General features: G+C 41.3%; 2 protein-coding genes across 6 annotated transcripts; both read right to left on the minus strand.

The window, feature by feature from the left end:
- Positions 1-2,073: 2,073 nt before the first annotated feature.
- Positions 2,074-10,129, minus strand: LOC135260587 (macrophage mannose receptor 1-like). 3 transcript variants are annotated; one of them, XM_064345931.1, is made up of 5 exons: positions 10,077-10,129; positions 8,976-9,029; positions 7,503-7,898; positions 5,542-5,871; positions 2,074-3,583 (listed from the first exon to the last, which is right to left on the minus strand). In XM_064345931.1, exons 2-5 carry the CDS (start codon positions 9,010-9,012, stop codon positions 3,231-3,233), a joined length of 1,116 nt encoding a protein of 371 aa, XP_064202001.1. In that variant the 5' UTR covers positions 9,013-9,029; positions 10,077-10,129; the 3' UTR covers positions 2,074-3,230. The 3 variants fall into 3 exon arrangements, with proteins under 3 accessions (XP_064202001.1, XP_064201999.1, XP_064202000.1); XM_064345929.1 differs by lacking the exon at positions 10,077-10,129 and adding an exon at positions 9,327-9,434; XM_064345930.1 differs by lacking the exon at positions 10,077-10,129 and adding an exon at positions 9,116-9,320.
- A 1,537-nt stretch (positions 10,130-11,666) lies between these two features.
- Positions 11,667-19,134, minus strand: LOC135260588 (macrophage mannose receptor 1-like). 3 transcript variants are annotated; one of them, XM_064345935.1, is made up of 5 exons: positions 18,992-19,134; positions 17,695-17,748; positions 16,362-16,733; positions 14,600-14,929; positions 11,667-12,478 (listed from the first exon to the last, which is right to left on the minus strand). In XM_064345935.1, the coding sequence occupies exons 2-5, from the start codon at positions 17,729-17,731 to the stop codon at positions 12,132-12,134; spliced, it is 1,086 nt and encodes a 361-aa protein (XP_064202005.1). In that variant the 5' UTR covers positions 17,732-17,748; positions 18,992-19,134; the 3' UTR covers positions 11,667-12,131. The 3 variants fall into 3 exon arrangements, with proteins under 3 accessions (XP_064202005.1, XP_064202004.1, XP_064202003.1); XM_064345934.1 differs by lacking the exon at positions 18,992-19,134 and adding an exon at positions 18,043-18,528; XM_064345933.1 differs by lacking the exon at positions 18,992-19,134 and adding an exon at positions 17,835-18,528.
- Between the last annotated feature and the right edge of the window lie 2,628 nt (positions 19,135-21,762).

The following is a 21,762-nucleotide window of genomic DNA, read 5'->3' on the forward strand; positions in this document are numbered from 1 at the left end:
GTGTAAGTCGCTCTGGATAAGAGCGTCTGCTAAATGCCTGTAATGTAATGTAATAATGTATGACCCGTACAACATATGTATGTTTTCTATCCCCCTCTTAGAAAGCATTTAATAGGTACAGCTCTGTTTTGTGATTTTCATGTCACTTGAAATTGCATGGTACCTTTTGAATGTGTACCTTAATTGAATGGAAGAAATAAATTCATACATAAATAAATAATGATAAATCTCTTTTTATATGTTAGTATGTTATATATGTGTGTGTGTGTGTGTGTGCCCCTTTTTCAAAAAACCCATGAAGAAAAATCAAGTGAGGTACTGCTATCCAAATTCCCGAGAATGATTTAAAAAAATTTTAAAAAATGAAATAAACCTGATAGGCCAGCGCAAAGAAAACTTTTCATCTCAAAGTCAAATAATTTTTTTTCCTGGCATTGCTCTGTAATTCACCTCTTTGTCCAGCAGATAGCACCATATTGCCAATACGGGTCAGAGACGATCTGCAGCCACTTGTCTCAGAAGAGAAGCATGCCTTTGTAAGCTCACCTCCATTCATTTTCAGTGAGACCCGATTCTTTGCGTCCGCAAGGCATGCTGGGATAGCTCGCGAGACAAGCCGGCGAAGCGACGGGAAAGGACAGGGAACAAAGCCCGATAACCAATCAGATTAAAGATCCGACTTTTAAATTGCTTCCCGTTTAAACATTTTATTACGGACGATTTGCGGCATCGGCCAAATGTATACTCGTCGCCCCTCACAGCCCAAAAAAAAAATTAATATTTTTCACTATAAATAAAATATTAAAATAAATATGAATTCTTCACTAAATATTAATAACAGGTGCGTTCCTCGCAATGCCTACTGGCCGCGGCCAAAATGAAAAAGTGTCTATGAGGTCAGGTCTCTCTTTATATTCAAATTAGGTGTTCATTTTCAATTCATTTCAAAATAGTCTTTTTTCTCACCCCATTATTTACATTTGCCTGATGAAACAGTTTAAATGATGATGGATGATGAATATGAATGATGATGATGGATGATGAAGATGGATGATGATGATGGATGAATATATGGATGATGATTGATGGATGAGTTGAAGGATGGATGGATAGATGATGATGATGATTATTGTGATTATTAATTAGTATTACTTTAATATTATTTATCGATTAATTAATACATCACAGTGGTTATTAATAACAGCAGTAATACTAGTAACAGTAGTAAACAACATTTTTCATTGTAGTTTCAGTTGTGGGTAGTAATGTCAATCATAGTCGTGGTGGTAGTGGCAGTATTGCAGCAATAGGAGCAGCAGTAATAGCTGTAGCTGCAGGTCAGAGGTCTCTTATATGAAGCCTGATTTCTGATTGGAAGAGGCCATACGGTTTCCTTGGCGACTGAGAGTGCACGCGTGTCATGACTGAAAGCGTGTTGGACAGTTTCATCGGTGTGCAAAAAGTATCACGATTGTGTAGGGAATCCGCATCACCTGCAAGATGGTGGGTTTGTTACATCCTACCTAAACAGGCCTTCTCAGAACGAGAGGATGCAGGTGCAAATGTTTTGCTTAAATAAGTGCGTGAAGTACTTCTCAGATTGAAAGGTGGGCAGAGAGAGAGAGAGAGAGAGTGAGAGAGAGAGCAATAGAGCAAGCGTGAGAGAAAGACAGAGAGAGAGTGCTTTGGCAATAATTACATTTGTATTTCATGCCAATAAAGTAACTTAAATTGAATTGAGTGAGTGAGTGAGAGAGTGAGAGAGAGAGAGAGAGAGATTTGTTGAAAAAAATGTGAGAAACATTTATGCCTTTAGAGGCCAGTTAAAACACTTTAAAGCCATTTTTCTCAGTTTTACCCTTTGCGTAGTTACTGCAGTTAGGCTTTGTAGGGTAGTATAAACAGAACAGGTGTGTACAGCACAGGTGTGTCAGAGAGGTATAAACAGCACAGATAATAAAAAACTGGACCTGAAATGTTTTGAAGAAGCCAGCTTCCAGGCAGGATATACAACTACAACCAATTTACCTCCACACTTCCATTTAGTATTAGTAAAAAAAAGTGACACTTAACTCACAGTTCATGTTGTCATTTATTGCAGAATCTACACACTGAGGAAGAACCCGAAACCCTTGTCACACCAAAGCTATTTAAAATAACAGAAACAGGGGCAATTGGTGTGTTTCAAGAACAAACGTTGTAAATATTTGAGGAGTTTACAAATAAATAATACACATAAATAATTTATAATATGCAACAATTATTCTGAAAGCTTAATAATCGACCAGACAGTGAGAGGTGCTAAAGTATCCATGCTAATAATTGAGAATGTTTGAGAAGAACAGATTAGTTAAAGTGCATGACAAATGAAAGTAGGTGTTGCAATAGTATTATACAGAGTGTATATAGGTGTGTACAGGGTGTGTTTAGGGGTGTACAGGGTGTATATAGGTGTGTACAGGGTGTGTTTAGGTGTGTACAGGGTGTGTTTAGGGGTGTACAGGGTGTATATAGGTGTGTACAGGGTGTGTGTTGCTATAGTATTATACAGAGTGTATATAGGTGTGTACAGGGTGTGTGTTGCTATAGTATTATACAGAGTGTATATAGGTGTGTACAGGGTGTGTTTAGGGGTGTACAAGGTGTATATAGGGTTTGTGTTTCTATGGTATTATGGATGTACAGAGTGTATATAGGTGTGTACAGGGTGTGTTTAGGGGTGTACAGGGTGTATATAGGGGTGTGTGTTTCTATGGTATTATGGATGTACAGAGTGTATATAGGTGTGTACAGGGTGTGTTTAGGTGTGTACAGGGTGTGTTTAGGGGTGTACAGGGTGTATATAGGGGTGTGTGTTTCTATGGTATTATGGATGTACAGAGTGTATATGGGTGTGTACAGGGTGTGTGTTGCCGTGGTATTATGTATGTACAGAGTGTATATATGTGTGTACAGGGTGTGTGTTGCTATAGTATTATATAGAGTGTATATATGCTGTGTGTTGCTTTATTATTATCTGGAGTGTATATATGCATGTACAGGGTGTGTGTTGCTATAGTATTATGGATGTAAAGTGAGCTCCATAATGTTTCGGACAAAGACTTTTTTTTTCTTCTTGATTTGGCCCCGTACAGCACAATTTTATATTTGTAATCAGACAATTCTCATGTGGTTGAAGTGCACACTCTCATCTGTAAGGGCATTTTTATATACTTACACACTAATCGCAGTCATCCTAGACGCTTGCTGCAGATGAAGTTGAGCCTCTCTGTTTTAGGCAGACTGACCTGCCTTTGCCCGCCTCCGGATTCTATTGCCCCCGTGCGCCCGCACTCGCGCCCCCGGTCCTCCGAGGCCCAGCTCGGGTGGCACAACACGTCCCCGCTGACCCAGTGCCAGACCTGCAGGGCACAGGAGTACCGGACGCCCAGCCACACGTGAGCCGTGGTGGCATTCCGAGCCCGCCTCTTCACCCAGTGCTCCACGGTCTCCGTGGAAACGGAGACCAGGTCGTCATGGTACCTCCTGCAGTGTTCCAGGGCATCATCCCAGGTCTTATTTTCTTGCACCAGGATGAGGTTATCTGGGGGGGGGGGAGGGGGGAATGGAAAAGCAAGCATAATTAGTGTAAAAGCAAAAGCGACAGAGTCAGATTGCAATTTACTCTGGGTTTTTTTTTTTTGTGCTATCTTCAGCTCTAGGCTTGAATCACAGTTTTTGTTGTCTACAGTGCTGTCAGATATGATAACATTACATTACATTTATTTGGCAGACACTTTTATCCAAAGTGACATACAAGTGCATCCCAAAGGTCATTGTAACCCTAACTATGAAACACAGGTTCGATAAGGTACAATACTCATTTTGTACAGTTATTCATAGCCATGAACACATTAAGTCCAGTTCATACAGTGAACATTTCTCTAACCTAACCTATGCTAAGTCAAACTAGGAGGGGTTACAAGATACAACATCAGGACAATGATACAAAGTACAATATAAGTGCTGGATGGAGGTACATGTGTAGCATGAAAGAAAGGAAAATAAGCACAAAAAGGGTGAGTTTCAGATTCAACGAAATGGGATTCCTCTGCTTTTGTAGTTTCTTAGCATTTAAATGGGCCAATTAAAGCAGTTGATTACACAGTTTAGTCACCTTAGCTGGTTTCTTGGGTCTGAAGTGGTCGCTGATGTTAAGGCAAAAACAAAAACCACACCCCCTCTGGCTCTCCAGGATCAGGAATGAAGATCACTAGGTTAGGCAGTAATAAGCGCAACTGGCTTTCCAAGCTACGTTTGTCTCTGCATGTCTATGTTGGTCACACATTTTTACAATGCTGCATCCAGCCCAATGTATACCCTTGTAGCACCTCATTTGGAAATGATCACGCTGGGAAAACCGGTTGCTGCTGCTTCAAATAGACTTTTAAACCAACCGTTTTGGGTTTGTTACGAACGTAATGTGCACTACTTTGTCGTTAAACCATCCCAGATTTCATAAATCCAAATTTAACTCCCATAACTAATGCTGAGTCATTAACAAACTTCATTGACTTCTGCCAGCAGGTTCTATTGTTAATGACAGACTTAATTATTAACATTATGAAGAATTAAGAATTAACAAAATTTTCAGACCTTCTCCTGATCTGCAGATGTTCAGTCTAATAATCATAAAGCTGATTGATCCGGGCTTAAATCGGCAGTTTTAAACCAAAAACAGACTAAAGCTATATTTTCCACTTACCTATGCTATGTATCCATTTTAGATAATTATTGGTAAAACCAACACGTTTTTTTCTACATATCCGCTGCAGCTCAGCTTGATACAACAGACCTCAATTGGTGCCAATATTGTGACGCTCAAAGTTCCAAAAATTTACATTAAAAAAGTCCATGGCAACCTCTCTTTCCAAATATAACGACACGGTTACTCACGAACATCCACAGAACATCCATGGTTTCACTGAAAACTACTTTCTCACGAAGAACACCAAATGTGTGTATTTGCGCAAAGTTTCAACAAAAGCATATGCCGGCATTATGGGGCACAGTGGTAACATTGTTTTAAAACATTGTTTTATGGAATATGCCCTTAACCCTTCAAGGGGTAAGATCACAGATATGTGATTAGAATGTTATTAATTGAGCATTCTAATGCTGATGTAACAATAATAACTGGTGATTGAAAGCAATGGAGTTCTAGAAAACTCACTTACAATTTAGAAAAACATTCCAAAAAACCTACACTTCAATGGGTTATGGATTGGGTACTATCGTATGATTTTGTATTTGGTTTCTGAATGGAAGAAACGCTTCGTGGTAATTCCGTCGTTACTTTGTTTTTTTTTTTTTGTTTGTTTGTTTTTTTGTTTTATATACTTTTTTCCTGCCTGTACCGTCTCAAAAGTTCAGTTCTGTTGTCTTGCGTCCACCGCGATCCATCCGTGTGAACGCCGCGTAAGCTCAGCTGCGGGATCCGTTGCTGGGAGGAACCCGTGGTGGAACTGACCCCTGCAGCCGAGGACACACAGGTGTACTCACCTTCGTAGCAGAAGAAAGGCTTTTCCGTATCGCATTTTTGTTTCGTCCATTTTCCCGAGGAGAGCAGTACAGCAGCACAGTTCAAATCATTGCCATCACTTTCTGTGCTCCAGTTGCGGTATGAGGATTCGCTCAGGTCTGACCACTTCCAGTCTTTGGACAGACCAATCCACCAATCCTGCGAATTATCATTCAGTTTTCCTTTTATAGCCTCGTTTTCATTTTGGTTCTTTATATTAACCAGATCTGTATGTTTTTTTCGGCAGAAGCACCGAGCATCTTCCCAAGTCTTATTTTCTCTAATCAGGATGTACTTGTCAGCGGAGCTTTCTGTAAAGACACATTAGATACATCACATTACAGGCATTTGGCAGACGCTCTTGTCCCGAGCGACTTACACAACTTTTACAATAGCATTTACATAGCATCCATTTATACCGCTGGATATATACTGAAACAGTGCAGGTTAAGTGCCTTGCTCAAGGGTACAATGGCAGCGTACTACCCGGGAATTGAACCTGTGACCTTTAGGTTATAAGACCAGCTCTTTACCCATTATACTACACTGCTGCCCATCTCTCTGTACTCACAAACAGTTGTGGCTGGCACTGCTGCTCTGATTTTCAGAGATTTTGCACTAGCTGGTGAACCACACTTTTCCTGGTGTGGTGCTATCACAGGTGACTAAGGGAATGCTCTTTTTGAAGTGCTTTTTGAAGGTTGAGGCCAGAATTTTGTTTAAACTTCCTTTCTGTTTTCTCTGTAGAAAAAATACTATACAAATGAATTTCAATTGAACTTAACACAGGTGAATGCAGGAGCGCTGTTATACTCCATAGATTGGTGGCAAATTTGAACTTGGGGGGTCATTTTTGACTAATCTAAGCTTTAATTCACAGACAAATTCAGTAACAAAACTGTGGAACACACTACCAGAATATATTGTGTTCGCACCGTCAGTTGACAGTTTTAAAACAGCTGAAAACACACGTACTTAGGTTGGCTTTTAATTAGCACTTTTGTTTTTATTATGGATTTTATGTTGGATATTATGTTCATCTTGTTTTATTTTAAAATTTTTTATTATTGTTATTTTATCTGACCATTCACCTATTTTATGTACACTGCTTATTGTGTGCTTTTTTATTTAATTAAAAAATTTCTTTAATTTATTTATTTGTTTGTTTTTATTTAAATTCATATATTTATTTCCATTTTGTAATTGCTTTTCTGTGAAGCGCTTTGGGCTGCAAACCATTGTACGAAACGTGCTATATAAATAAAGCTATTAATTATTATTTTCAGGCTGTCACAGTGAGGCTGGAAAACCTCCTGACCAATCAACTAAATTACCTGTTATGTCCCTCCGCCTCAGGTGGGGGCGCTGGCCGTTTGGACACGCGTGTGTCTTGTTAAAGTTAATTGTGAGCACCTGTGGCGGTGCCCTTTTAAGAAGCCTGGAGTCGGTTTCTCAAGAGATGGGACTTTTTTTCCTCACCTCTCGACCACGGCCGGGTCTTGATTTTATCTGGTGTTTTGCAGCTATTTTAGTATTTCTTTTTGTAATTAAATAAAGTTATTGGTTAGTTTTGGGAAACCTTGGTGTCGGCATCGCTTATGTTTGCGGGGGCTTTAAGAACAGCCAATATGACCTCCATACGCCCTTCACCAATGCAATTCAATAAGAACAGAACACAGTCCTTGAAAATGGCACAAAGTTGCATTTGGTCTCTTTGCTCACAAAACATTTTATTTGTGTGTGTGTGTGTGTGTGTGTGTGTATGTGTGTCTGGGACGGGGGGGGCTATATTGTTGACTGTAATTTTGCAAGCATATCTTACATTTTAAATGGTATAACATGGGCTTGTGAACATTGTCATTCTTGTAAAAAGAGTCTTTGTGTAATCAGACTATGACTGCTGTGTGTGTGATGATATTTTAAAACAGACACGCCTTCTCACCATTATAGCAGATAAAGTAGAAGGGATTGTCGCAGGAAAAATCATGAAACCCCCCATCTTTCCTCATTGTTGCACAGCTCTCATTTCCATTATGATTGTTTGGTTCCCCGCTTGCCCAATTAAAAAATTTTTTTTCTTTCGCAGAGTAGAGACCTCTGTCTGCCAGAGACCACCGCCAGCGTCTTTGCAGTCCTATCCAAGCATCCGTATCACCACTCTGTGTTTGGTTCATAGTCCTCTGTGCTTGGTTCAGAATCCCCTGTGCGTCCGTTTGGTTGTCTATGGTCAGCAGGTCGGTGTAGTTCTCTCTGCAGAAGCTTTGTGCTTCGGTCCAGTTCTTTGGGGTTTTCTCAAAGTGATACTGCTGAGAGTGGCCGTACCGCAGTGCACAGAGTCCTGTAGAACACACACACACACACACACACACACAGACACACACACACACACACACACACACAGACGTTTCCATTTTGATGCACTTGATTTCTGTACATTTGATTTCTCACCCCCCCGCCCCCCTTATGAGTAAGGAACTGGTCTGGTAACCTAAAAGTCACAGGTTAATTCCTGGGTAGGACACTGTCATTGTGACCTTGAGCAAGATACGTAACCTACATTGCTTCAGTATATATCCAGCTGTATAAATGGATGCAATGTAAATGCTACGTAAAAGTTGTTCAAGTCGCTCTGGATAAGAGAGACTGCTACATGCCTGTAATGTAATCATGCAGGATTTCACCTTGAAAATATTATAAAATAACCATGCTAAAGGCATATCTGGCTGCACTGATGGCAATGATGCACTGGAAATTTCTGTCTTTACATACTTTTGTGTACTGCGCACCTTTTACCTGTGTTTTTTATTCTAAAATGTGTTTGGGATGTTTCTAGGCGGGGCACTCTTTTCTGTGTGGGGAGGGGTGGGTGTGGCTGTGGTTTTTGGATCAGTTTCGGCAAAGTGTTTGACGCTAGCTAGCTAGCTAGCTGCAGCAATGACGGAAGAAGCCCAGATACAGCAATGCAAAAAGACAGGGCTCGTTCAAAAATTAGAGTTACATTACATTACATTTAGCAGACACTCTTATCCAGAGCAACTTACACAACTTTTTTTTTTCTTTTTTACAGAGCACTTACATTGCATCCATTTATACAGCTGGATATATACTGAAGCAATGCAGGTTAAGTACCTTGCTCAAGGGTACAATAGCAGTGTCCCACCCAGGAATCAAACCCATGACCTTTCGGTTCCTTACCCTCTATGCTACAGTGCCGCTGAGTTGGAGTATGTGCAATAGAGCAATGGAGGTCCAGTGTTCTAGAACTCCATTGCTTTCAATTGTGAGTAGTGACTGTTACATCAGCATCGGAATGTTCCGTTCAGAACATTCTGATCACATGTTTGTGACCACACACCTTCCTGAAGAGTGAGATGCTGTGATGTCACATTCAGGTGTGACACAGAGATCCACTAACCTGAGAGCAGCAGGAACGCAAACACACTTTGCTTCATGACCGTTGGTTGGCAACCTGCAGAAAAGCAAGCACACGTGTACACACAGACATGTTTCACAACATAATCACTGTAACACAAGGAAGCACATGTGCACACTCACAGATTGGTAGTTGGCAATGATATTTTCTGGTATATGGTCTTTAGCTAAAGTTGCTATTTATGTGCATTAGTACTGGGTCTGTAGCTAAGGTTAGTAATTATATGTGGTGATATAGGGTCTTTACCCAAGGTTGGTAATTATGTGCACTGGTATAGAGTCTTTAACTAAAGTTAGTAATTACATTTCTTGTGTGGTCAGAGGGAAAGTAGACCTTTATATGTAAATGACTGATTGACAGGTCTAGCACATGAACACAATATAACCATTCAAATTAGTGAGAATCTCATGTTTTAGAGCTGGGGTCCACAGTCTTATCCAGAAAGGGCCAGTGGGTGCACACACCTGATCCTGATTCTACTAATGAAGGTGCTTAGCAATGACTCTAGTGATTGATTAGTATAATCAGGTGTGTGCACCCACACTGGCCCTTTCTGGAACCCAAGCTCTAAAACATGAAAAGCACCTAATTAAGAAAAATGAACGACTTTAAAAAAATTCTGAGATTGCTGTTGAGGTTGGAATGAAAATTAGCATACACAGGGGTCCCCCAGGACCGAGTTTAAGAACCACTGTTCTAGTGCACGGACGAGCCCCGTGGTCCAGGGTCAGATCCTGACCATGTCACTGCAGCCAGTGAGCCAGTAAACAGCGTGTAGCCAGTATTATGCATTCCGAAACATTACATTACAGGCATTTAGCAGACGCTCTTATCCAGAGCGACTTGTACAACGTTATACATTGCATTGCATCCATTTATACAGCTGCATCCATTCTGAAGCAATGCAGGTTACGTACCTTGCTCAAGGGTACAACTACCTGGGAATCGAACCTGTGACCTTTCGGTTAGGTTATAAAAACCAGCTCTTTACCCATTATACTACACTGCCACCCACAAGAGGTAGACAAGAAACAAAAGGTAGACAGGACTGAAACATGCATCAAATGGAGAAACAGGACTGACCTCAAGACGTTCCTCTTCAAATGTGCGGGATGGACTTCAGTTTGTTTGATTCTTTTGTCTCACCCCATTATTTACATTTGCCTGATGAAACAGTTTAAATGATGATGGATGATGATATGAATGATGATGATGGATGATGAGATGGATGATGATGATGATGATATATGGATGATGATTGATGGATGAGTTGAAGGATGGATGGATAGATGATGATGATGATTATTGTGATTATTAATTAGTATTACTTTAATATTATTTAGCGATTAATTAATAAATCACAGTGGTTATTAATAACAGCAGTAATACTAGTAACAGTAGTAAACAACATTTTTCATTGTAGTTTCAGTTGTGGGTAGTAATAATGATCATAGTCGTGGTGGTAGTGGCAGTATTGCAGCAATAGGAGCAGCAGTAATAGCTGTAGCTGGAGGTCAGAGGTCTCTTATATGAAGCCTGATTTCTGATTGGAAGAGGCCATACGGTTTCCTTGGCGACTGAGAGTGCATGCGTGTCATGACTGAAAGCGTGTTGGACAGTTTCAGGTGGGCAGAGAGAGAGAGAGAGAGTGAGAGAGAGAGCAATAGAGCGAGCGAGAGCGAGAGAGAGAGAGAGAGAGAGTGCTTTGGCAATAATTACATTTGTATTTCATGCCAATAAAGTAACTTAAATTGAATTGAGTGAGTGAGTAAGTGAGTGAGTGAGTGAGTGAGTGAGAGAGTGAGAGAGTGAGAAAGTGAGTGAGTGAGTGAGTGAGTGAGTGAGAGAGAGAGAGAGAGAGATTTGTTGAAAAAAATGTGAGAAACATTTATGCCTTTAGAGGCCAGTTAAAACACTTTAAAGCCATTTTCTCAGTCTTACCCTTTACGTAGTTACTGCAGTTAGGCTTTGTAGGGTAGTATAAACAGAACAGGTGTGTACAGCACAGGTGTGTCAGAGAGTATAAACAGCACAGATAATAAAAAACTGGACCTGAATGTTTTGAAGAAGCCGCTTCAGGCAGGATATACAACTAAACCAATTTACTCCACACTTCATTTAGTATTAGTAAAAAAAGTGACACTTAACTCGCAGTTCATGTTGTCATTTATTGCAGAATCTACACACTGAGGAAGAACCCGAAACCCTTGTCACACCAAAGCTATTTAAAATAACAGAAACAGGGGCAATTGGTGTGTTTCAAGAACAAACGTTGTAAATATCTGAGGAGTTTACAAATAAATAATACACATAAACAATTTATAATATGCAACAATTATTCTGAAAGCTTAAGAATCCACCAGACAGTGAGAGGTGCAAAAGTATCCATGCTAATAATTGAGAATGTTTGAGAAGAATAGATTAATTGAAGTGCATGACAAAAGTAGGTGTTGCAATAGTATTATACAGAGTGTATATAGGTGTGTACAGGGTGTGTTTAGGGGTGTACAGGGTGTATATAGGTGTGTACAGGGTGTGTTTAGGTGTGTACAGGGTGTATAGTGTGTAGGTGTGTGGGTACAGGTGTTATAGGGGTGTGTGTGTTTATGGTGTAGTACAGAGGTGTAGTTATAGGGTGTACGGGTGTTTTGCGTATTATATGTACAGGTGTATATAGGTGTACAGGGTGTGTGTTGCTATAGTATTATATAGAGTGTATATATGTATGTACAGGGTGTATGTTGCTATGGTATTATGGATGTACCGAGTGTATATATGCATGTACAGGGTGTGTGTTGCCATGGTATTATGTATGTACAGAGTGTATATAGGTGTGTACAGGGTGTGTTGCTGTAGTATTATATACAGTGTATATATGCGTGTACAGGGTGTGTGTTGCTATAGTATTATATAGAGTGTATATATGTATGTACAGGGTGTGTGTTGCTATGGTATTATGGATGTACAGAGTGTATATATAAGCTCCATAATGTTTCGGACAAAGACTTTTTTTTTCTTCTTGATTTGGCCCCGTACAGCACAATTTTATATTTGTAATCAGACAATTCTCATGTGGTTGAAGTGCACACTCTCATCTTGCTGTAAGGGCATTTTTATATACTTACACACTAATCGCAGTCATCCTAGACGCTTGCTGCAGATGAAGTTGAGCCTCTCTGTTTTAGGCAGACTGACCTGCCTTTGCCCGCCTCCGGATTCTATTGCCCCCCTGTGCCCGCACTCGCTCTCCCGGTCCTCCGAGGCCCAGCTCGGGTAGCACAACACCTCCCCGCTGACCCAGTGCCAGACCTGCAGGGCACAGGAGTACCGGACGCCCAGCCACACGCTAGCCGTGGTGGCATTCCGAGCCCGCCTCTTCACCCAGTGCTCCACGGTCTCAGAGGAGACCAGGTCGTCATGGTACCTCCTGCAGTGTTCCAGGGCCTCGTCCCAGGTCTTATTTTCTTGCACCAGGATGAGGTTATCTGGGGGGGGGGGGGGAAGCAAGCATAATTAGTGTAAAAGCAAAAGCGACCGAGTCAGATTGCAATTTACTCCGGGGTTTTTTGTTTTTTTTTGTGCTTCAGCTCTAGGCTTAAATCACAGTTTTTGTTGTCTACAGGGCTGTCAGAGATGATAACATTACATTACATTTATTTGGCAGACACCTTTATCCAAAGTGACATACAAAAGTGCATCCCAAAGGTTCGATAAGGTACAATACTCATTTTGTACAGTTATTCATAGCCATGAACACATTAAGTCCAGTTCATATAGTGAACATTTCTCTAACCTAATCTATGCTAAGTCAAACTAGGAGGGATTACAAGATACAACATCAGGACAATGATACAAAGTACAATATAAGTGCTGGATGGAGGTACATGTGTAGCATGAAAGAAAGGAAAATAAGCACAAAAAGGGTGAGATTCAGATTCAATGAAAAGGGATTACTCTGTTTAAGGGCTTATGCAGTTCAGCGAATCAAAAGCAAGACTTGTCGCATTAATCAAGCGCCATGTCTGAAGACAGTTAGTTTTACTTGATCTTTAGAGAAATGCGACACGTTCTAGCCAATGAAAATGATTTTTTGTTTTACAAGAGCTTCACACTTGCGTCTGATGATCGTCGGCCAGTGATCGTCTTTCTAAGTCTTGGAGAGCCGCATGGTCCGCTGGTTTTTGTAGTTTCTTAGCATTTAAATGGGCCAATTAAAGCAGTTGATTACACGGTTTAGTCACCTTAGCTGGTTTCTTGGGTCTGAAGTGGTCGCTGATGTTAAGGCAAAAACAATAACCACACACCCCCTGGCTCTCCAGGATCAGGAATGAAGATCACTAGGTTAGGCAGTAATAAGCGCAACTGGCTTTCCAAGCTACGTTTGTCTCTGCATGTTTATGTTGGTCACACATTTTTACAATGCTGCATCCAGCCCAATGTATACCCTTGTAGCACCTCATTTGGAAATGATCACGCTGGGAAAACCGGTTGCTGCTGCTTCAAATAGACTTTTAAACCAACCGTTTTGGGTTTGTTGCGAACGTAATGTGCACTACTTTGTCGTTAAACCATCCCAGATTTCATAAATCCAAATTTAGCTCCCATAACTAATGCTGAGTCATTAACAAACTTCATTCACCTCTGCCAGCAAGTTCTATTGTTAATGACAGACTTAATTATTAACATTATGAAGAATTAAGAATTAACAAAATTTTCAGACCTTCTCCTGTTCTGCAGAGGTTCAGTCTTATAAGCATAAAGCTGATTGATCCAGGCTTAAATCGGCAGTTTTAAACCAAAAACTAAAAGCTATAATTTCCACTTACCTGTGCTATGTATCCATTTTAGATCATTCTTGGTAAAACCAACAAATTTTTTTCTACATATCCGCTGCAGCTCACCTTGATACAACATACCTCAATAGGTGCCAATATTGTGACGCTCAAAGTTCCAAAAATTTACATTAAAAAAAGTAAATGGCAACCTCTCTTTTCAAATATAACGACACGGTTACTCACGAACATCCACAGAACATCCATGGTTTCACTGAAAACTACTTTCTCACGAAGAACACCAAATGTGTGTATTTGCGCAAAGTTTCAACAAAAGCATATGCCGGCATTATGGGGCACTGTGGTAACATTGTTTTAAAACATTGTTTCATGGAATATGCCCTTAACCCTTCAAGGGGTACGATCATAAATATGTGATTAGAATGTTCTTAATTGAGCATTCTAATGCTGATGTAACAATAATTACTGGTGATTGAAAGCAATGGAGTTCTAGAAAACTCACTCACAATTTAGAAAAACATTACAAAAAACCTACACTTCAATGGGTTATGGATTGGGTACTATCGTATGATTTTGTATTTGGTTTCTGAATGGAAGAAACGCTTCGTGGTAATTCCGTCGTTACTTTGTTTTTTTTTTTTTGTTTTTTGTTTGTTTGTTTTTTTGTTTTATATACTTTTTTCCTGCCTGTACCGTCTCAAAAGTTCAGTTCTGTTGTCTTGCGTCCACCGCGATCCATCCGTGTGAACGCCGCGTAAGCTCAGCCCGTGGTGGAACTGACCCCTGCAGCCGAGGACACACAGGTGTACTCACCTTCGTAGCAGAAGAAAGGCTTTTTATCATCGCATTCTTGTTTCACCCATTTTCCCGAGGAGAGCAGTACAGCAGCACAGTTAAAATCATCGCCATCACTTTCTGTGCTCCAGTTGCGGTATGAGGACTCGCTCAGGTCTGACCACTTCCAATCTTTGGACAGACCAATCCACCAATCCAGTTTGCTACCTTTCAGTTTTCCTGTTATAGCCTCGTTTTCAGTTTGGTTCTTTATATTAACCAGATCTGTATGTTTTTTTCGGCAGAAGAACCGAGCATCTTCCCAAGTCTTATGCTCTTCAATCAGGATGTACTTGTCAGCGGAGCTTTCTGTAAAGACACATTAGATACATTACATTACAGGCATTTAGCAGACGCTCTTGTCCCGAGCGACTTACACAACTTTTACAATAGCATTTACACTGCATCCATTTATACCGCTGGATATATACTGAAACAGTGCAGGTTAAGTGCCTTGCTCAAGGGTACAATGGCAGCGTACTACCCGGGAATTGAACCTGTGACCTTTAGGTTATAAGACCAGCTCTTTACCCATTATACTACACTGCTGCCCATCTCTCTGTACTCACAAACAGTTGTGGCTGGCACTGCTGCTCTGATTTTCAGAGATTTTGCACTAGCTGGTGAACCACACTTTTCCTGGTGTGGTGCTATCACAGGTGACTAAGGGAATGCTCTTTTTGAAGTGCTTTTTGAAGGTTGAGGCCAGAATTTTGTTTAAACTTCCTTTCTGTTTTCTCTGTAGAAAAAATACTATACAAATGAATTTCAATTGAACTTAACACAGGTGAATGCAGGAGCGCTGTTATACTCCATAGATTGGTGGCAAATTTGAACTTGGGGGGTCATTTTTGACTAATCTAAGCTTTAATTCACAGACAAATTCAGTAACAAAACTGTGGCACACACTACCAGAATATATTGTGTTCGCACCGTCAGTTGACAGTTTTAAAACAGCTGAAAACACACGTACTTAGGTTGGCTTTTAATTAGCACTTTTGTTTTTATTATGGATTTTATGTTGGATATTATGTTCATCTTGTTTTATTTAAAATTTTTTAATTATTGTTATTTTATCTGACCATTCACCTATTTTATGTGCACTGCTTATTGTGTGCTTTTTTAATTTAATTTTAAAATTTCTTTATTTTATTATTTATTGTTTGTTTTTATTTAAATCTATTATTTTTCCATTTGTAATGCTTTTCTGTGAAGCGCTTTGGGCTGCAAACCATTGTACGAAACGTGCTATATGAATAAAGCTATTAATTATTATTTTCAGGCTGTCACAGTGAGGCTGGAAAACCTCCTGACCAATCAACTAAATTACCTTTAAGAACAGCCAATAAGGAGGAGGGAGGTTTACTCCCAAGTCTCTTTAAGAATCTCAACATGTCATTTATAGACTGACCTCCATACGCCCTTCACCAATGCAATTCAATATGGACGGAACACAGTCCTTGAAAATGGCACAAAGTTGCATTTGGTCTCTTTGCTCACAAAACATTTTATTTGTGTGTGTGTGTGTGTGTGTGTGTGTGTGGGTGTGTGTGTGTATGTGTGTCTGGGACGGGGACGGGGGGGCTATATTGTTGACTGTAATTTTGCAAGCATATCTTACATTTTAAATCGTATAACATGGGCTTGTGAACATTGTCATTCTTGTAAAAAGAGTCTTTGTGTAATCAGACTATGACTGCTGTGTGCATAATGATATTTTAAAACAGACACGCCTTCTCACCATTATAGCAGATAAAGTAGAAGAGCTGGTCGCAGGACCAATCAAGAAACCTCCCATCTTTCCTCATTGTTGCACAGTTCTCATTTCCTTTTACATTGTTTGGTTGCCCCGCTGCCCAATTTAAAAAAATTTTTTTCGCAGGGTAGAGACCTCTGTCTGCCAGAGACCACCGCCAGCGTCTATGCAGTCCTATCCAGGCATCCGTATGGCCACTCCGTGCTTGCTTCAGAATCCCCTGTGCGTCCGTTTGGTTGTCTATGGTCACCAGGTCGGTGTAGTTCTCTCTGCAGAAGCTTTGTGCTTCGGTCCAGAGCTTTGGGGTTTCCTCAAAGTGATACTGCTGAGAGTGGCCGTACCGCAGTGCACAGAGTCCTGTAGAACACACACACACACACACACACAGACACACACACACAGACGCGTTTTCATTTTGATGCACTTGATTTCTGTACATTTGATTTCTCACCCCCTCCCCCCCCAATGAGTAAGGAACTGGGTCTGGTAAATCGATTCCTGGGTAGGACACTGTCATTGGGACCTTGAGCCAGATACGTAACCTACATTGCTTCAGTATATATCCAGCTGTATAAATGGATGCAATGTAAATGCTACGTAAAAGTTGTTTAAGTCGCTCTGGTGGCAATGCTGCACTGGAAATCTCTCTGTCTTTACGTACTTTTGCCGAATTTGTGCACCTTTTACCTGTGTTTTTTATTCTAAAATGTGTTTGGGATGTTTCTAGGCGGGGCACTCTTTTCTGTGTGGGGAGGGGTGGGTGTGGCTACAGAGCCTGTGGTTTTTGGATCAGTTTTGGCAAAGTGTTTGACGCTAGCTAGCTAGCTAGCTGCAGCAATGACGGAAGAAGCCCAGATACAGCGATGCAAAAAGACAGGGCTCGTTCAAAAATTAGAGTTACATTACATTACAGTTAGCAGACACTCTTATCCAGAGCGACTTACACAACTTTTTTTTTTCTTTTTTAAAGAGCATTTACATTGCATCCATTTATACAGCTGGATATATACTGAAGCAATGCAGGTTAAGTACCTTGCTCAAGGGTACAATAGCAGTGTCCCACCCAGGAATCAAACCTATGACCTTTCGGTTCCTTACCCTCTATGCTACAGTGCCGCTGAGTTGGAGTATGTGCAATAGAGCAATGGAGGTCCAGTGTTCTAGAACTCCATTGCTTTCAATTGTGAGTAGTGACTGTTACATCAGCATCGGAATGTTCCGTTCAGAACATTCTGATCACATGTTTGTGACCACACACCTTCCAGAAGAGTGAGATGCTGTGATGTCACATTCAGGTGTGACACAGAGATCCACTAACCTGAGAGCAGCAGGAACGCAAACACACTTTGCTTCATGACCGTTGGTTGGCAACCTGCAGAAAAGCAAACACACGTGTACACACAGACATGTTTCACAACATAATCACTGCAACACAAGGAAGCACATGTGCACACTCACAGATTGGTAGTTGGCAATATTTTCTGGTATATGGCCTTTAGCTAAAGTTGCTATTTATGTGCATTAGTACTGGGTCTGTAGCTAAGGTTAGTAATTATATGTGATGATATAGGGTCTTTACCCAAGGTTGGTAATTATGTGCACTGGTATTGAGTCTTAGACTAAAGTTAGTAATTACATTTCTTGTGTGGTCAGAGGGAAAGCAGACCTTTATATGTAAATGACTGATTGACAGGTCAAGCATATGAACACAATATAACCATTCAAATTAGTGAGAATCTCATGTTTTAGAGCTGGGGTCCACAGTCTTATCCAGAAAGGGCCAGTGGGTGCACACACCTGATCCTGATTCTACTAATGAAGGTGCTTAGCAATGACTCTAGTGATTGATTAGTAGAATCAGGTGTGTGCACCCGCACTGGCCCTTTCTGGAACCCCAGCTCTAAAACATGAAAAGCACCTAATTAAGAAAAATGAACGACTTTTAAAAAATTCTGGGATTGCTGTTGAGGTTGGAATGAAAATCAGCATACACAGGGGTCCCCCAGGACCGAGTTTAAGAACCACTGTTCTAGTGCACGGACGAGCCCCGTGGTCCAGGGTCAGATCCTGACCATGTCACTGCAGCCAGTGAGCCAGTAAACAGCGTGTAACCCGTATTATGCATTCCGAAACATTACATTACAGGCATTTAGCAGACGCTCTTATCCAGAGCGACTTGTACAACGTTATACATTGCATTGCATCCATTTATACAGCTGCATCCATTCTGAAGCAATGCAGGTTACGTTCCTTTCTCAAGGGTACAACTACCTGGGAATCGAACCTGTGACCTTTCGGTTAGGTAAATGGACTGCATTTATATAGCGCTTTACAATTGATGCCTCTCATTCTCCAGAGCAGTTAGGGGTTAGGGGTTAGGTGTCTTGCTCAAGGACACTTCGACACGCCCAGGGCGGGGTTTGAACCGGCAACCCTCCGACTGCCAGACAATCGGTCTTACCTCCTGAGCTATGTCGCCCCATAGCTTATGTCGCCCCATAGGTTATAAAAACCAGCTCTTTACCCATTATACTACATTGCCGCCCACATGAGGTAGACAAGAAACAAAAGGTAGACAGGACCAAACATGCATCAAATGGCGAAACAGGACTGACCTCAAGACGTTCCTCTTCGAATGTGCGGGATGGACTTCAGTTTGTTTGATTCTGTCTGTTGGTCTGTCTGTCTATCTCTCTCTTAATGTCTCAACTCATTTCCCCCTCTGGTATATATGCATTCACTGTCCTCTGCATTTCCTAGTAACTGTACACCGGTGTATTTAATGCTTTGATCCAGTGTTCGCTGTGCAATGCTTGTTTCGTGGTCATAAATGTCATTTCAGAGTTCACTCTTCCCTTACCTGCATGTTCATACGGTTACACCTGTCACTCACCGCAGCTCAATCACTCCTCGTCTAGGATACCCTGACAACATCACCTCGGCATGCTTAACACAGGTGCTACACCTGTACACACACTCACCTGCAGTACAACAGGCATAACCTGTACACACTCACCTGCAGTAACAGCATACACCTGTACACACTCACCTGCATGCTCACAGACAGGCAGGCATACACCTGTACACACTCACCTCCAGTTAAACAGGCATACACCTGTACACACACTCACCTGCAGTCACAGGCATGCACCTGTACACACTCACCTGCAGTTAAACAGGCATACACCTGTACACACACTCACCTGCAGTTACAGGCATACACCTGTACACACACTCACCTGCAGGAAACAGGCATACACCTGTACACACACTCACCTGCAGTCAGACAGGCATACACCTGTACACACACTCACCTGCAGTCACAGGCATACACCTGTACACACTCACCTGCAGTTAAACAGGCATACACCTGTACACACACTCACCTGCAGGAAACAGGCATACACCTGTACACACTCATCTGCAATTAAACAGGTATACACCTGTACACACACTCACCTGCAGTCACAGGCATACACCTGTACACACACTCACCTGCAGTCACAGGCATACACCTGTACACACTCACCTGCAGTTAAACAGGTATACACCTGTACACACACTCACCTGCAGTCACAGGCATACACCTGTACACACTCACCTGCAGTTAAACAGGCATGCACCTGTACACACTCACCTGCAGTCAGACAGGCATACACCTGTACACACTCACCTGCAGTTACAGGCATACACCTGTATACACACTCTCCTGCAGTCACAGGCATACACCTGTACACACTCACCTGCAGTTACAGGCATACACCTGTATACACACTCACCTGCAGTTAAACAGGCATACACCTGTACACACTCACCTGCAGTTAAACAGGCATACACCTGTACACACACTCACCTGAAGTTAAACAGGCATACACCTGTATACACATTCACCTGCAGTCACAGGCATACACCTGTACACACACTCACCTGCAGTTAAACAGGCATACACCTGTACACACACTCACCTGCAGTCACAGGCATACACCTGTACACACACTCACCTGCAGTTTCAAAGAAAGGTGTAGAGCTGTTCTGCACCTCTGAGATATGCAAAACACACTCCAGGAAACGCGCAGCAGAGACAGCAAACAAAGACGCTCTTTCTGCGCCCTCCCTCCTGTCTCTTCTGCTTTCTGTACCGACATGCAAAACAAACTGTAGGCGAATGTGCAGGTCTAAACCACATCACATTCATCCAGGAAACAGGCAGACACACGTACAGCAGGCTGCGTGCGTGATAAGCCTCACTGGGCGAGAGAAAGTAACACCAGCACATCAACCCCTGCCTGCGTGTACCTGTTAGCCCTTTTGAAGAGTAGGCTTTTTGGAATGTTTTCTTTTCTTCTTTCAAAATTCTGTTCGAGAACTCCGCGGCTTTCTGTAAGCCAGTGGTGATTGTGACATCAGCGTCAGAACATTCCGTTGAGAACATCAGGAGCCCCCTGCACAGGATGCCTTTCTTCCCAGTCCCCTGAAAAAGGCCATAGCCCTTTGGCTCGTCCTCTGCAAGACACTTAATTTTTTTTTTACTGAGATGGAAAGTCCCTCTTCCCCTTCTCATGGACACCGGACAAGGGAACCAAATTACAAACTAGCCAGCTAGCTAACTGTAAATGGTAGCCAGAAGCCAATAAAGCCCGACCCACTTTGAAAAGCACTGCAACGTTGGCCAAAGTATCATGTGCCAGAAGTATCAGGATTGGGGCATTTCACCAAAAAAAAAAAAAAAAAAAGCTTAAAAGTTGTGTGTAATTTCATTTTTTCTAAGCAATAAAACAAGTGGACTGACAATAACTTTAAAGCTCAATATCTCAATAGAACTGTAGAAATGGCAGATAAAATCCTGCAACTCTCAAAAAATTAATTTTCTTAATTGTAGTAGGACTAGTAGTAGCAGCTGTAGTACTAGTAGTCAAGAAATGTGTATTAAATATTTGTGTAAAGTCAATTGGACAGCATTATAGCACCACATTATACCCGTACAATACAGAACAATTACTACAGTGCTGATAATAATTAGTTTAATGATATATAGCTGGTGAGGTTGGTAGTTATATACAGTTATTGGATCTTTAGATGAGGGTAGTAAAATGTGCTGGTATAGGGTCATTAAACCAGCAGGAGAAAGGTCTAGCCCAGTCCTGGAATTAAATAAAACCAATACAATAAAATCTGCTGGTATTGGGTCTTTACTTGAGGCTTGGTAATTCTATATACTGATGCACGCTGTAAAGCTGCAATTTTATGTTCTGCGTATTTAGCTTAGCTTGTTTAGCTACACTTCTAGTGCCGTCAGCGAGAGACAAAGGCCTTTGCATCACTCACTGCATGAAAAAAATCTATTAAAATCTATTCAAATTAGCACTACAAAAACACAATTCAAATA

This window comes from Anguilla rostrata, chromosome 8 (assembly GCF_018555375.3).
Source record: "Anguilla rostrata isolate EN2019 chromosome 8, ASM1855537v3, whole genome shotgun sequence".
In the NCBI taxonomy this organism is placed as follows: domain Eukaryota; kingdom Metazoa; phylum Chordata; class Actinopteri; order Anguilliformes; family Anguillidae; genus Anguilla; species Anguilla rostrata.

Bases quoted from the DNA above. Each gene is read 5' to 3' on its own strand.
- LOC135260588 (XM_064345935.1), bottom strand. From the start codon at position 17,731: ATGAAGCAAAGTGTGTTTGCGTTCCTGCTGCTCTCAG. The intron at 16,734-17,694 runs GTTAGTGGATCT...TGTGTTCTACAG, and splicing joins TGCGTTCCTGCTGCTCTCAG to GACTCTGTGCACTGCGGTAC. The intron at 14,930-16,361 runs GTGAGAAGGCGT...GTGTCTTTACAG, and splicing joins CTACTTTATCTGCTATAATG to AAAGCTCCGCTGACAAGTAC.
- LOC135260587 (XM_064345929.1), bottom strand. From the start codon at position 9,381: ATGGTTATATTGTGTTCATGTGCTAGACCTGTCAATCAGTCATTTACA. The intron at 9,030-9,326 runs GTCTACTTTCCC...GCTTTTCTGCAG, and splicing joins TCAGTCATTTACATATAAAG to GTTGCCAACCAACGGTCATG. The intron at 7,899-8,975 runs GTTAGTGGATCT...TGTGTTCTACAG, and splicing joins TGCGTTCCTGCTGCTCTCAG to GACTCTGTGCACTGCGGTAC.